Source organism: Anguilla rostrata, chromosome 2, assembly GCF_018555375.3.
Source record: "Anguilla rostrata isolate EN2019 chromosome 2, ASM1855537v3, whole genome shotgun sequence".
Lineage (NCBI taxonomy): Eukaryota > Metazoa > Chordata > Actinopteri > Anguilliformes > Anguillidae > Anguilla > Anguilla rostrata.
Genome location: NC_057934.1, coordinates 68,834,564 through 68,849,853, shown reverse-complemented (window position 1 = coordinate 68,849,853; position 15,290 = coordinate 68,834,564). Strand labels below are relative to the sequence as shown.

General features: G+C 56.5%; 1 protein-coding gene across 2 annotated transcripts in view; it reads right to left on the bottom strand.

Moving 5' to 3' along the window:
- Nucleotides 1-15,290, bottom strand: part of smurf2 (SMAD specific E3 ubiquitin protein ligase 2) — a 75,494-nt gene that overhangs the window by 24,245 nt on the left and 35,959 nt on the right. For both annotated transcript variants that reach the window (XM_064324275.1, XM_064324276.1), the window contains exons 3-8: nucleotides 13,997-14,105; nucleotides 8,144-8,277; nucleotides 5,192-5,257; nucleotides 4,683-4,767; nucleotides 3,571-3,654; nucleotides 1,756-1,958 (exon numbers count right to left, since the gene is read on the bottom strand). In XM_064324275.1, the coding sequence (XP_064180345.1) occupies nucleotides 1,756-1,958; nucleotides 3,571-3,654; nucleotides 4,683-4,767; nucleotides 5,192-5,257; nucleotides 8,144-8,277; nucleotides 13,997-14,105 (681 nt within the window). The remainder of the gene's footprint in view (nucleotides 1-1,755; nucleotides 1,959-3,570; nucleotides 3,655-4,682; nucleotides 4,768-5,191; nucleotides 5,258-8,143; nucleotides 8,278-13,996; nucleotides 14,106-15,290) is intronic.

Genomic DNA, 15,290 nt, shown 5'->3' with positions numbered 1-15,290 from the left:
AGCGCTACAGAGATATAGAGCTCAGCGCTACAGAGCTAAAGCGCTACAGAGCCAAAGCGCTACAGAGATATAGAGCTCAGCGCTACAGTGCCTAGCGCTAAAGCACTACAGAGCTAAAGCGCTACAGAGCCAAAGCGCTACAGAGATATAGAGCTCAGCGCTACAGTGCCTAGCGCTAAAGCACTACAGAGCCTAGTGCTGGCCCCACTGCAGCAGGCCTGCTGCCCTCCTCTAATTCCATGATTCAGTGATGCAATTACAGAGCAAGCTGCACCAAGAGCCTCTACAGGCCAACAGATTCCACATATACACACACACACGCACACACACACACACACACACACAGGCACAGTCACACACACAGGCACTCACACACACACACACACACACACACACACACACACACACACACACACACACACACGCACGCACACACACAATCATACACGCAGAATCTCAAACACACACACACTCACACATGCACTCACACACTCGCACACACACACACAGCACACACACTCATACACACACTCAGAGACACACACACAGGCAGAGACACACACACAGGCACAGTCACACATACACAGGCACACACACACACAGGCACACACACACACACACACACACACACACACACACACACAGATTTCCACAGACAGACACGGTCCTGTTTCATCCACTCCGAATATGATTAACAGAACAGAAGCTTTTTAACATGTCATACCAGAGGCACAAACATTCTTTAATACGTTAAAAGGGCCGATGTTCCCTTTAGAAAATAAGGGTGCCAAACAATATCGGAACAGACTGCGATTGGTCTGAAATGCCAGTATTATCCCCTGACAGCCTGTCCTGGTACTTTATAACACGCCGTAAATCTCCCTGGAAACAGGCCTCGGCCAAACGAAGAAAGGGATGAATGAGTGAATGATTAAGCCATTCACAGTTCGGTCTTGAATTTAAAGCTTTCCCCTTTTCTGCTCCCGACCACCCTCACCCCCCCCCTCGAGGAAAAATGTGCGAGAAAGAGAGAGAAAGAGGAAGAGAGAAAGAGAAAAAAAAAAGAGAGAGCGAGAAAGACAGAAAGCCAAAGAACGAACAAGAGAGAGATAAAGATAGAGAGAATGGTATATGAAGAGAAAGAACAAGAGGGGGGGGTTAGATCACACCAGGACGGGCTCAGCACACGCACACCCCCCCCCCCCCCACCTCCCCTCCCTGCCAAATAAAACAGCCCAGCGGCCAAGCCAGCTCAGACGCCCCGGCCAGCCTCCGGTCTCTCCCGCAGCCCCCTGATCCCGTCGTTTGAGCTCAGCTCATTTAGCGCAGGCTTCCTGAGAGCCAGCTTTCCACAGGCCCCGCGCGCCCCGCCCGCGCGCCTGCATCTCACTCCCAGTGTAGCAGGCCTATGACTCCGTAACCGTGGCCTTAGATAACAAAAAAAAGATACATGTTTACGTCCAGAGCCGGCTCTAGGACTTTGGTGGCCCTAAATCGGGGATGACCAATCGCGGCTCAGGGGTGGGCGGGGAGGGTTGGCCGCAGTGGAACCAATCACCACAGACACGTAAATAACAATACTGCACAATTAAAATGCCTTACCAAAAAAAATAAAATAAAATAAATTTTACTTTAATTCTGTGGAACAGGGATGGTTGTGACCCCAAATGACCGCGCAGTGGCTCCGCCCACGTCCACCGCGAGTACGGAAAGGGCGCCCCCGCCGGGCGCGGGGGTGTCGCTGCGGCTGCTTACCGTAGCCCTCGGGCAGGTCGGGTGGGGTGTGCAGGTGCGTCCTGCTCATGTAGTTCCGGTGCCTCTGGGAGCGCACGCGCCGCTCCTGGGCCCGCGGGTCCCCGGACTGGCCACAGGAGGCGCCGTTGGGGGCCATGATGGGGGTGTTCTCGTCCACCAGGCAGCTGAGGGGCCGGCCGGGGCTGGAGTACTCCGACGCCGGCCTGTGGGGGGGCGGAGACACACGGGGCGTGAGCGGGGGGGGGGGGGGGGCACGCCCGTTTCCATGGAGACATCAGCACCCCCCCCCCTCAGCAACACTACACGGGGCTGAGACTGCATCCAGTGGTTTCCACAGTTGTGTTACGTAGCAAGCGTGAAGTCAACAGGCAGCCACTGCGCCAGAGCGCTGAACACACTCAACCCTTTTCAGGCAAGCACTCGAATTTCCCAAAATGGTGATGTTCTCAGAGGTGTGTGTGTGCTTGTGTGTGTCAGAGTGCGTGAGGGAGTGTGTGTGTATGTAAATGTGTGTGTGTGAGGAGTGTGTGTGTGTATGTAAATGTGTGTGTGTGAGGAGTGTGTGAGTGCATGTGAGTGTGTGTGTGTGAGGGAATGTGTGTGTATGTGTGTGCGTGTGTAAATGTGTGTGTGAGTGCGGTACACACAGCACGCAGCCTCGGCCTGTGTGAGGGGGAGGGACAGGAAAGGCACTGATAAGGACAGAGGGAGAGGGGAGCCCTGCAGTCTGGCCCCCCCCCCGCTAAGTCCGCTCTTCCCCCAGCTGACCGCCGCCCCCCCCCCACGGGGGTCGGGGGGGGGGGAGTTTGGGAGTGTGTGTCACCACCTTGGGATGCGGTGGCCATTATCGCTGGGTGTAATTACCAGGCTTGCTATCCTGACTGCAGCTCGCTGAAGGAGGGTTTTAAAGCGCAGAAGACGATCCAGGGACGCACAAATTCACCCAAAGCCGCCGTGTCTGCTGTGTCACCAGGCCGCTTCTTGTCTGTCGCGGTAAGCCAGGACCAGACCAACGTGCATTTTTGTTGCATTGTTGCTTGTATCTTTTTTTTTTTTTTTTTTGTTGCCACGGCCGTCTGTCGTCTTCCCGTTACAATGCGGTCGAACAAGCCAGTTTTAATTGGCCGAGGGTGACCGTCGTCAGCTTGGCTGAGGAAACCCGACGCTGTACATGAGCCCGAGGGATTCTGGAGAACGAGAATTTGACTGAACTCAGACGCCGGCAAGAACCCTTACTGCCGCTCACTGGCACGACATGCCAGAAGACAAAAACTGCGACACGGATATTTTATTTCAGCAAAATCACATCGCCCCCCCCCCCCATCATCATCAACACGAAATCGAGGCTAAAAGCACACTGGGGTTCTGTTTCTGCGCTGTTCTGGGAATCCACTCAGGAGCCAAATGACTTCCAGCGAACGTGCTAACGTGCTAAACGAGCGAGTGAGAGAGAAGGCTGCTGTTTGTTGGGCGCAGCGTGAAAGGCGAGCTGCTGTATCCGGGCAGAATGGCCAGGCTGTGCTGAGGAGCTGCGGTGAGGACAGGGTGCGGTGAGGACAGGGTGCGATGTTGGGAGGCTGCGGTGTTGGGGGCAGCGGTGAGGACGGGCTGCAGTGCTGGGGGGCAGCGGTGAGGATGGGCTGCTGTGTTGGGGGGCTGCAGTGCTGGGGGGCAGCGGTGAGGATGGGCTGCTGTGTTGGGGGGCTGCAGTGCTGGGGGGCAGCGGTGAGGACAGGGTGCAGTGTTGGGGGGCTGAGGGGCTGCAGTGTTTGGGGGCTGCGGTGCTGGGGAGCTGGAGTGAAGACGGGGGCTCACCTGGTGGGCCTCTCCCACTGCGTGGTGCGCGTGATGTGATTGAGGTACTGGATCCGGCCCGAGGCAGTCCTCCTCTCCTCCCAGCTGAAGCAGTAGCACACACACACACACACACACACACACACATACAGACAGACAGACAGACAGACACACACACACACACACACACACACAGAGACACACATGCACACATACAGACACACACGCACACACGCGAGCACACATATACACACACACACAAACACGCATGCACACACACACACACACACACACACACACACACACAAGAATGTACACAGTACACAGAGATAAAGGCAGTGAGTGCTATTTCCAGGAAATGGACAGTGGGTCACAACGGCAGCACAGGAAGTACAGTGTAGCTACTGGAATTCCCAGCATGCAGCTGAACCCAGACGCTCGGTGTGAGGGCCTAGCGTGTGAGCCCAGCTAATGAAGCCGAGTGCTCAGTGCCACTCCCCACGAAACACCTCCCATCCCCTCAACTCACAAACCCTCAACATAACCCCAACAACCTGGAGGGGATGAACACCTGCTGGGTCACAGTATATCCCAATGGCCTCTCCTGCGCTTCACTAGCTTCAGCTGCTGAAGGGCCTCCCCCCCATATGCTCACTCCATATTCTCTACTCTATAATAATCCATAGTGCAGACAGCCCCTTACCACAGCAAGGACACTCATTCAGGCCAGACGCACTCAAAGTCTTTGCTTTCTTAAGAAAAGGCGACTGTCTGTTTACCTTAGTTGACTTAGTTACTGCACTTGTGCCTACTGAACTACTGCTTGTTTTATTCGCATAGACTGCTTTGTTGCTGTTTTTGTTGTCAGATAAACCTACAGGGTCCAAGTTAAACCATGCGGTTGTTCCCTGCACTTGGACCTGTACTTCCCTCTAGGGGTTTCCACACACTTGTTCCTGGTTATGGTTATACACTTTGTGGTACGTCGCTCTGGATAATGCCTGTGATGTAACGGATCTGCCAAATGCCTGTAATGTAACGTAACGTCCGTGGCCGTCCACGGCAGCGGGACTGGCTGGACTACGCACCGATACGATAACGAACAAAAATAGAAAACGAAGCGACCCACTCACCCGTCGGGCAGGTCGTTGTCGAACAGGCGGCTGCAGTCCACCACGGGTCCCCCCGTGCCGATGCGGTCCCGGGACTGCAGGCTCACTGGACAAACACAAGAGGGGGCGCGGGGGCGTTACCACGGCAACGCCGGAGCCCTGTTTCAGCGCGCCGCGCCGGCCCGCTCCCGCCCCGCTCTCCTCGGTCAGAACAGTGCGGGCCACCGTGCGCGTTTCACACCCCAATATTTCAAGGCTTTGTCAATTCAGCTGCCTGTTCTGCGTATTTACTTAAAACTAAAAAAATAAATAAATAAATAAAAAGAAAATAAAAAAAGATCAGCTGCGCATGTTTTCGGGCAGCTATAACGGCAGTGGAGCAGCGACGGGTAATGAGACTAGCACACGCGTGTGCGTTTCCTCCCACACACACGCTGGCCCAGGGGACAGACACACGCGTGTGCATTACGCGTGTGGAGGGGGGCGTTTGAGAGAGGGGAGGGGGGCGCTTTCAGGCGGGGGGTACTCACCCACTATCTGCCCCCTCACGGTGTCATTGTCGTTGGGGCCCAGCTTGTTCAGGTCCAGTCTCTGATCTGTTCATTAAAAAGGCTGCAGTTAGCATCAGAGGCTGATCTGTTCATTGAAACGGATGCAGTTAGCATCAGAGGCTGATCTGTTCATTGAAACTGCTGCAGTTAGCATCAGAGGCTGATCTGTTCATTAAAAAGGCGGCAGTTAGCATCAGAGGCTGATCTGTTCATTGAAACGGCTGCAGTTAGCATCAGAGGCTGATCTGTTCATTGAAACGGCTGCAGTTAGCATCAGAGGCTGATCTATTCATTAAAAAGGCGGCAGTTAGCATCAGAGGCTGATCTGTTCATTGAAACGGCTGCAGTTAGCATCAGAGGCTGATCTGTTCATTGAAACGGCTGCAGTTAGCATCAGAGGCTGATCTGTTCATTGAAACGGCTGCAGTTAGCATCAGAGGCTGATCTGTTCATTGAAACGACTGCAGTTAGCATCAGAGGCTGATCTGTTCCTTAAAATGGCGGCAGTTAGCATCAGAGGCTGATCTGTTCATTGAAACGGCTGCAGTTAGCATCAGAGGCTGATCTGTTCATTGAAACGGCTGCAGTTAGCATCAGAGGCTGATCTGTTCATTGAAACGGCTGCAGTTAGCATCAGAGGCTGATCTGTTCATTGAAACGGCTGCAGTTAGCATCAGAGGCTGATCTGTTCATTGAAACGGCTACAGTTAGCATCAGAGGCTGATCTGTTCATAGAAACGGCTGCAGTTAGCATCAGAGGCTGATCTGTTTATTGAAGCGGCTGCAGTTAGCATCAGACGGCCTAATTCCCACACCGCGCGCTGTCCACGTGACATCACCATCAGCGCACTCTCAGCGTCCAATCACACGGAGCCGTTCGGGACCAGATTAAAACTTTAACAAGTCCCTCGTTAGACATCAGACGGAACAACACATGGAATAACAAGTGATGCAACCGAGGTCAACAGAAACAGCTGGGCGCCAGACGGGAAATAAGAGTTAAACACTGAACAGGCCGCGCGGCAGACGAAGCCCGCAGATTTAAAAGGCGCTTTTTAAGGAAGCGTGGCGCACGTCCCGCTGACGGTGCGCTTCACAGAGGGACGTGTGTTTTTGGGCAGAAGGCGCTCCGGGGCGAAGGAGCCAGGCAGGCAGGCAGGCCGGCCGGGGCCGTCTCCAGACAGAGGGAGCGGGAGTCTGTGCCGTACTGCGGATCTGCTCAGGATGCGTGTCTAGACTAAACAGGGACAGAGCCGCGCTCACGGGGCTGGAATGGGAGGCATTCGGGAAAGGAAAGGAAAGAAAAAAAAAAAAAGGAAAGAAAAAAAACTGAAGCGTGTCTGAAGATTGAAGACTGTTTACAGTGCAGCAGTGCTGCTGCACGACAGAGAGAAAAACTACACCACCCAGAAAAATGACTACAAAAAAATATATATTCAGAATTATAAAAGCAGCGGCGTGTAGCGCAGGGTTCAGAGTTCAGAGTCACGGCCTGTGCGCTGCGGTCCAGACGGTGCGGTCAGGGGTCCGACGCCGGGACCTGTGAGACCAGATGAAGTGGCAGGAAGTGGCGCAACTCGCTGCTGGTTAAAAAAAAAAAGAAAAAGAAAAAAGGAAAGAAGGGGGAGGCAGAAAGCGCTGCTTTCGCCGGCCAGCTCCAGGAAACGGCCGAGCGCCAGAGTTCTAGGAAGCGCGCGGCGTTCAGTCGCCGTGGCGACACCGCAGGCCTACCGCGGCCACAGACGGGAGCCCAGGGTGCGTGAGGTCATGTGACGGGATGCAGCCCCTCGCGGCCAGCTGCCCTGTGTCACGGTGCGTACCCTGCACCCCTGTACCCCCGCACCCCTGCACCTGCACCCCCACACCCCACACCCTGTACCCCTGCACCCCACACCCTGTACCCCTACACCCTGCACCCCTGCACCCCCGCACCCCTGCACCCGCACCCCCGCACCCCACACCCTCTGGGACGGGCACACCCACAGAGCTGCAGGGGAGGAGGAGAGCCACGCCCAGGTAACCCCCCCCCCCCCCCCCACCCCACCCCACCCACAGCCAGCCAACCTGACACCCCAGCCTGGCGTAGCAGACGGTCGCCCACAGGGCAGCCAATCAATAACACAACCTAAAGGCGCTGGCCTCCAGCAGGGGCAGCGGAATAAAGGGCCCTTCCCTTTGATCTGACGCTGTTAACGGGGTAATAATGATAAAGTTATGTGCATTAATAAAACCTGAATGTTTCTATATGCTACGTATGAATCACTCGTGGGAATCTGGGAGGCCAAGGCAGTTAATTCATAACAAGACCAGACCAGGCCAGACGATGCACACGCGATGTGCACAAACGCACGCTAAGACTGGAAGGCGACAGTAAATCTGAAAGTCCGTACCTCTGTCCGTACCGGTACGAATTTAGCACACGTTCATTTTAGAAAGCAACTCGCTGGTTTCACGATGAGAGAAAATCTATGTTCTTTCCACGGTTAGGTCACGATTCCCTGATTTCAGTGCGTGGCGCTGTGCATCGTCCTCTCGAACACAGGAACGGGCACTCGAATTACAAAGCCCTTCAGTAATTTAGTTTAATGGAATGTTGACAATTCGGTATTTTAGCTGACGCCTATCAAATCAGTTAAGGGTTTAGTGTACCGTGCTTCAGGGACTGAGTACAAGGGGAACACAGGCAGCAACATTTTGGTATAAACAGCACATCTGCAGATGCGGCAACTCGCTGTGAGGAGCAATGCATTCTGGGCTTCCCACGAGGGCGAGGAAGGTAAGAGAAGCATAAGAGGAGTTTAAGACGTGCCGACACTCTCCGTTATTAAGACAAAGCATCCCCGCCGGAGCAGAAAGGCAGAAATGATGACGACAGAGTGGGGGGAAACGGCCCTTTAACCGAAAACGGCAGCATCCAGAGGCGAGACTTACAGCCCGTGTCCTTGAGGCGGTTGATGGCGTTGGACAGGAGACGCACGCAGCCCAAGAACCCAGCGCCCTGCTTCTTGTGGATCTTCTTGTGGTTCCACACGCTGATGGTGATGGAGTCCGACTTGCCGATGTATCTGGGTTTCAGGGAGGAGGTCGAGGTGGGGGGTGGGGGGGGGTGGGGGGTGGGGAGGGGGGAGAGAAGGGCTGTCAGTGTCAAGCGTTGCCATTGGAAACGCACATCAGGACAAGCACGCAGTGTCTTCGCTGGCAGCTGCCTGCTGTTGACGGGAGCAGCTGCTGACCCACATCCTTACACACACACGGCATGATGGGAAGGACAGCGCTGCAGGTGACCCAAAGCCCAGCTGCACAGGCGGGGGAAGGCGACACGCCCAGCGGCCGCTGACAGCGCACACTTCACTGGGACTTTTCCCATGATGCACTGGGCGCCCCCTGCTGAGTACACACCTGCCCTGCCCTGGCAAAGACAAACACACCACGATCAGACTGGAGAGTGGGACACTGCCTCTGCTGGGATCATCCCAAACCCATTTATACCTAGATTATCCCAAACTAGCCTCTGCCCGGGATTATCCAAACCAGCCTCCGCTGGGATTATCACAAACCAGTTTACACCGGGATAATGACAAACCAGCCTCTACCAGGATTATCACATAGTAGCCTATGCCGAGATTATCATGGACTAGGCGTCTAGGCTCCACTGGGATTACCACAAACCAGGCTCCACTGGGATTACCACAGACCAATTTACACCTGGATTATCACAGACCAATTTACACCTGGATTATCACAGACCAATTTACACCTGGATTATCACAGACCAATTACCTGGTTTCACAGACCATTCACCCGGGGTTATCACAGAACCAGTTTCCCTGGATTATCACAGACCAATCTACACCTGGATTGTCACAAGCCAGCCTCTACCAGGATCATCGTGGACTAGGCTCCACTGGGTTGCTCATCCAGGGCCCTTTACCAGGGGACGGCGTGTAACCCTGGCGAATACGCAGGGGAGCGCGCTCCGAACTGCGAGCGGGACACCCCGTCCGTCTGGGCGCGGGACGAACGGACGTGTCTGTGCGAAGCAGAGGAAGTCCCCCCCCCGGCCCTCCCCGCGCCCGGCGAACAAAAGACAGCTTCTCCCACAGGGTGCTTACGGTAAACTTACACCACCGCTCTAATTACAACATTCCCAACAGAGCCACCTCTGCTCCCCTCCCACCGTGCGGGAAAGGGGGTTTCTCCTCTCCACCAGCATACAGACACACAGACAGACAGACACACAGACATGACCTCTGTCGTTCCACTACATAGAGTCAGCATTAGTCATCAATCCACTCTTTCATTTCACACCACTGACCGACTTTCAGTTCTCAGCCCACCGCCTGCCCCCCCCGCCCCCCCCACCCCCAACCACAGAGAACAGCGCGTTTAATTAATTTCAGTCTCACTCTTTATTCATCCCCCTCACAGCTGTGCAACGCTCATATCGAAATTCCCCCCCCGACTAAGAGAGATCCACGAGTCTGTATTTTTGTAGTTGGCAAAAGTTAATCAAGACTCATTCCAGCCGTCTTATAACTCATTTACTCTTTTTTTTTTTTTTTTTTTTAAAGATCATGCAGTCTCCACATTCACGCTCTTTCTATAAAACGCTCTTACATTTTGGGAAAACCCAGCGTCGTGGGAGAAAACGTGGAGGCAGACACACGGAGCGATACAAATGAGAAACTGTCGTCTCGGGCTCAGGGGCCGGTAAACATTCCTCCTTTCAGAATGACACAGCAAATTCCGCGCGCTCTCTGGAGGGTGTGTGTGAGCGTGTGTGTGAGCTGTGCGGGGAGAAGGCCAGGCTGGGGAGGGAAGCGTGTGTGTGAGCTGTGCGGGGAGAAGCGTGTGTGTGAGCTCTGCGGGGAGAAGGCCGGGCTGGGGAGGGAAGCGTGTGTGTGAGCTGTGCGGGGAGAAGGCCAGGCTGGGGAGGGAAGCGTGTGTGTGAGCTGTGCGGGGAGAAGTGTGTGTGTGAGCTGTGCGGGGAGAAGCGTGTGTGTGAGCTGTGCGGGGAGAAGGCCGGGCTGGGGAGGGAAGTGTGTGTGAGCTGAGCGGGGAGAAGGCCAGGCTGGGGAGGGAAGCGTGTGTGTGAGCTGTGCGGGAGAAGTGTGTGTGAGCTGGCGGGAGAAGCGTGTGTGTGAGCTCTGCGGGGAGAAGGCCGGGCTGGGGAGGGGAGCGTGTGTGTGAGCTGCGGAGAAGCGGTGTGGAGCCTCGGGAGAAGGCGGGCTGGGGAGGGAAGCGTGTGTGTGAGCTGGCGGGAGAAGCGTGTGTGAGCTCTGGGAGAAGGCCAGGCTGGGTAAGGGAAGCGTGTGTGTGAGCTGAGCGGGGAGAAGGCCAGGCTGGGGAGGGAAGCGATTAACACCAGGCCTACAGCACGGCTCCAGCGCTTCAGAGGAGGCGCAGAGAACGCAGCACCTCCAGGCCTTCGTACACAAACGGGAGAGACGGAGAGGTCTGCGCACGGCCACGGAGAACAACGCGTATCCGACACTGTTCCTCGACCGCAGAACCCAACGGCAGCCAAATGTTAAAGACGAGCGTCTGCCCAACGATAAAAGGTTTCTTTACGGCAGACTGAGCCTGCTGCTGCTGCTGCTGCTGCTGCTGCTGTCCTGATGCGCTGTCCTTCCTTCCTGTCTGTTCACAGAGGTGACGGACCGGTGGAGAGGTGGAGAGAGCGTTCTGGCCTGAAAGAGCGAGCCTGCGGACAGGGTGACGTCACACGCGAGCCATGCTGTCTCGGACAGAACGCCACTGATCTGTGCTCGGCTGCTCCGGTTCCTGCCGTGCTGCGTGTGTGTGTGTGTGAGTGTGTGTGAGTGTGTGTGAGTGTGTGAGAGAGTGTGTGTGTGTGTGTGAGTGAGTGTGTGAGTGTGTGTGAGGGGTGAGTGTGGTGTGTGTGTGTGTGTGTGAGTGAGTGTGTGTGTGTGAGTGTGTGCGTGTGTGTGTGTGTGAGTGAGTGTGTGTGTGTGTGAGTGTGTGTGTGTGTGTGTGTGTGCTCTGCTGCAGCTGTGTGTGTGTGAGCTCCAGAGCCAGCAGAGCAGAAAGGCAGGAACAGTGAGTGTCTGAGGAAATGAAAGGGGCAGCAGGTCTGAGCCTGATCATGCAGTATGTAACTGTGTGTGTAGGGCCCCCCATCGTGTGGCTTCAGAGAGCCAGCAGGCCAGGACACCCAGTTGAGCGCGCACGGGTGGTGAGCGGGCAGGAGAACAGCTGGCGAGGGACGGGCGCTCGGCCTCGGGTGGGCCGAGCGGCGGCAGGCTGCCAGCGAGACTCCCCCCGTCTGCCAATCCCGGCATGCAAGTCACTTCCTCTGACAGCGTCAGGGGGTCAGGGGTCAGGGGTCGTCTGACGACGCGTCCGCTCGGCTCTGTGGACGCAGTCGCAAACGCGGAAACGCACACGTGCGTCCGCTCGCACACGCTGACCCCCGTTCCCGCCACAACGAGGAGCCCGTGTGAAGTGTGAACGCAGACCCAGTCTCGGAGACGGGAAGTGCAGGCGCTGTCCTTTCCTCACAGCCCAACCGCTACTTAAAACGGCCCGGGCCTTAGGACAGCGTGCGCACGCGCTCAGTACACACACGCTCACTGCACGCGCTCAGTACACACACGCTCACTGCACGCGCTCAGTGCACACGCTCAGTACACACACGCTCAGTGCACGCGCTCAGTACACACACGCTCAGTGCACACGCTCAGTGCACACGCCCAGTACACACACGCTCAGTACACACGCTCAGTACACGCGCTCAGTGCACGCGCTCAGTGCACGCGCTCAGTGCACGCGCTCAGTGCACGCGCTCAGTGCACACGCTCAGTGCACGCGCTCAGTACACACACACTCAGTGCACACGCTCAGTACACACACACTCAGCGCACACGCTCAGTACACGCGTCAGCACACGCCAGTGCACCGCGTCAGTGCACACGCGCTCAGTGCACCGCGCTCAGTACACACCATCCAGTGCACCGCCAGTGCCACGCCAGTGCACGCGCTCAGTGCACAGCGCTCAGTGCACACGCGCTCAGTACACACACGCTCACTGCACGCGCTCAGTGCACCGCTCAGTGCACGCGCTCAGTGCACACGCGCTCAGTGCACACGCTCAGTGCACGCGCTCAGTGCACACGCGCTCAGTGCACACGCGCTCAGTACACACGCTCAGTACACACGCTCAGTGCACACGCTCAGTGCACGCGCTCAGTGCACGCGCTCAGTGCACACGCGCTCAGTGCACACGCTCAGTGCACACGCTCAGTGCACGCGCTCAGTGCACACGCTCAGTGCACACGCTCGCCCGGGACGCAGTGAGGGCATACGGGACGTGCGGTGTGGGCCGGCCGCCAGTGTTGTCACCGTCAACAGAGAGCGTCTGCCGTGTCACATGACGCACGTCCCACTCAAACGCGCCCGGGCTGAGAGCTACGTTTGAGGCCACTCACTGCACACACGAAAAACCAGGACGGTCACTCCACAGTGCATGCTGAGGGCAGCTCCTGGAAATACAGCGTGATTTACCCTGAGCAGACAGCACTGGAATTAGAGGCAATTTAAAAACGTTTGTCTCCAGATTTAGCAGCGAAAAACCCCTCAGTTTGAAATTCCTGACGGCAGTTTCTCGCCACCGAAACCCATTAAACTCGACAGAATTCCTGCAGTTAATCTGCGGACTGTGGATGGTGCTGAAGCGCCCCAAGAGCACAGTGATGTCATCGCCATGGACAAGCCCCCCCCCCCTCCCCACGGCCTGCTCAGCATGGAGCAACAGCATCGGAACCTCACAGAGAGAACCCAAACACAAAGGAAAAGGGCTCCTCAGTGAGGAGAAGGCCTCCTCAGCGAGGAAGAGGGCTCCTCGGCGAGGAAAAGGGCTCCTCGGCGAGGTAAAAGGGCTCCTCGGCGAGGAAAAGGGCCCCTCAGCGAGAGCTCTCTCACCGAGTGACTAATCTGGACTCCGGAGGAAGGAAATCAAGGGGAAAACCAAAAAATTAATCACAAAATGGCCTGAATTCCTAGACACAAACATGGGAAAGACAAACAGCTCCGTGATAAGGCCGCAGAAAGCTTTCGGTTTTCGGGAGTACAGGTTGAACAAGCGCCCCCCCCCGCTGTGGCCCGAGGAACCCGAGCGTCACATGACCAGCCGAGGAGGAAAACAGAAACTGTACAGTTTCTCACAAACACAGATCCAATCCCAGCAGCCCGATGACCTCATGCCATCAATCAGAAAACCTCGGCTGCATTACTTCGGCTTTGTTCCGAACTTGAGATTAGCGATCGCGGGAGGGCGTCGCCGCTCTGTAGCACTGACCCCGCCCCTATTTGTCACAGTTTGTACATTCCCTGCATATCAGACACCCATGACTCTAATCCGTCTCTCGATCGCACACCACACACACACACACACACACACACACACACACACACAGAGCAGCGCATTCGCACACACACACACACACACACACACACACAGCAGCGCATTCGCACACCACACACACACACACACACACACACACACACACACACACACACACATACACATACACACACACACACACACACAGCAGCGCAAACCCACAGCGCATCACACACGGCCACCAGACGGCCTGATGCAAGAGGTTGTGCAACCGCGCGAGCCATCGGCCAGCCTCGGCTAAGCCCAGGTGTGTGCGCGGCGGCGGCGGGCAAGGGGGGGGGGGGGAGAGGGAGCCTCGACTGAGCCCAGGTGTGTACGCGGCGGCGGGCGTGGGGGGGGAGAGGAGGGAGGGCGGGGCTCACAGGTCGTAGTGCTGGTTCCACTTGGGGTCGAGCGTGTTCCTCACAGTGTCCGTGGAGTGGCATTGCCCCGAGCCGTCCACCACCACCTTGGCGAAGGGGTCAGGCAGCCCTGCATCAGGAAGCAGAAGAGCAGCCAGAGTCAGCGCACGCGGTCACACACTCACACACACACACACACAGAGACACACACACACTCACTCACTCACACACACACACACTCACTCACACACACACACACAGACACACACACTCACACACACACAGACACACACACACTCACTCACTCACTCACTCACACACACACACACACACACACTCACTCACTCACTCACTCACTCACTCACTCACTCACTCACTCACTCACTCACTCACTCACTCACTCACTCACTCACTCACTCACTCACTCACACAGACACACTCACTCACACACACACAGACACACACACTCACTCACTCACACACACAGACACACACACTCACTCACTCACACACACAGAGACACACACACACACACTCACACACACTCACACACACACACGCACGCACGCGCACACGCACACGCACGTACACACTCACTCGCGCGCGCACTCACTCACTCACACGCACACACTCAGACACACACACAGACACGCACACACACTCACTCACACACACACACAAAGACACACACACACGCACACACACACACATATACAGACGCACACACACGCACACACAGACACAGACATGCTCGCGCTCGCACACACACAGGCAGGCAGGCAGGCCTAAGCACAGAGGCGCGCGTGCTTGCATAAGGACAGGACGCGCTCCGCTCACCTTCCACAAACCGAGCGCGGGACAAGTCTGAGGTTCCGCGTCGCCCGGGGGGGTCGTTAGGGGAATTAACGCGCGTGGCGCTGTACTGCTGTGCTAGCGGCTCGGGGACTGCGCGACTGGGGTGGGGGCAGATACTGTGACACGCTGCTCTCACAGCCGCAACCCCGGGCAGCGATACCGCCCAACCCAACCCCCCCCCGGCCCCCCCCCCGCCCTGCGTGCGGGTGAAACCGGTTGAGTCACATCGGGCCGCGCGCTGCCCTGCCGTGTCCATGGCGACGCGCACACAGGGACTGCCCTTTCAGGGAGGGGGGCGGGGGGGGGGGGGGGCGCCTTCCCACAGACCAGCGCCAGACGGCTGGAATGGGGAAGGAACACAGGAAGCGTCGAACGCACAGCCGCAGACCCAAACAAGCCGTACGGGCCGCTGCCATGGAAACCATTAATGACAACAACTGAATCATTTATTTTTATCACG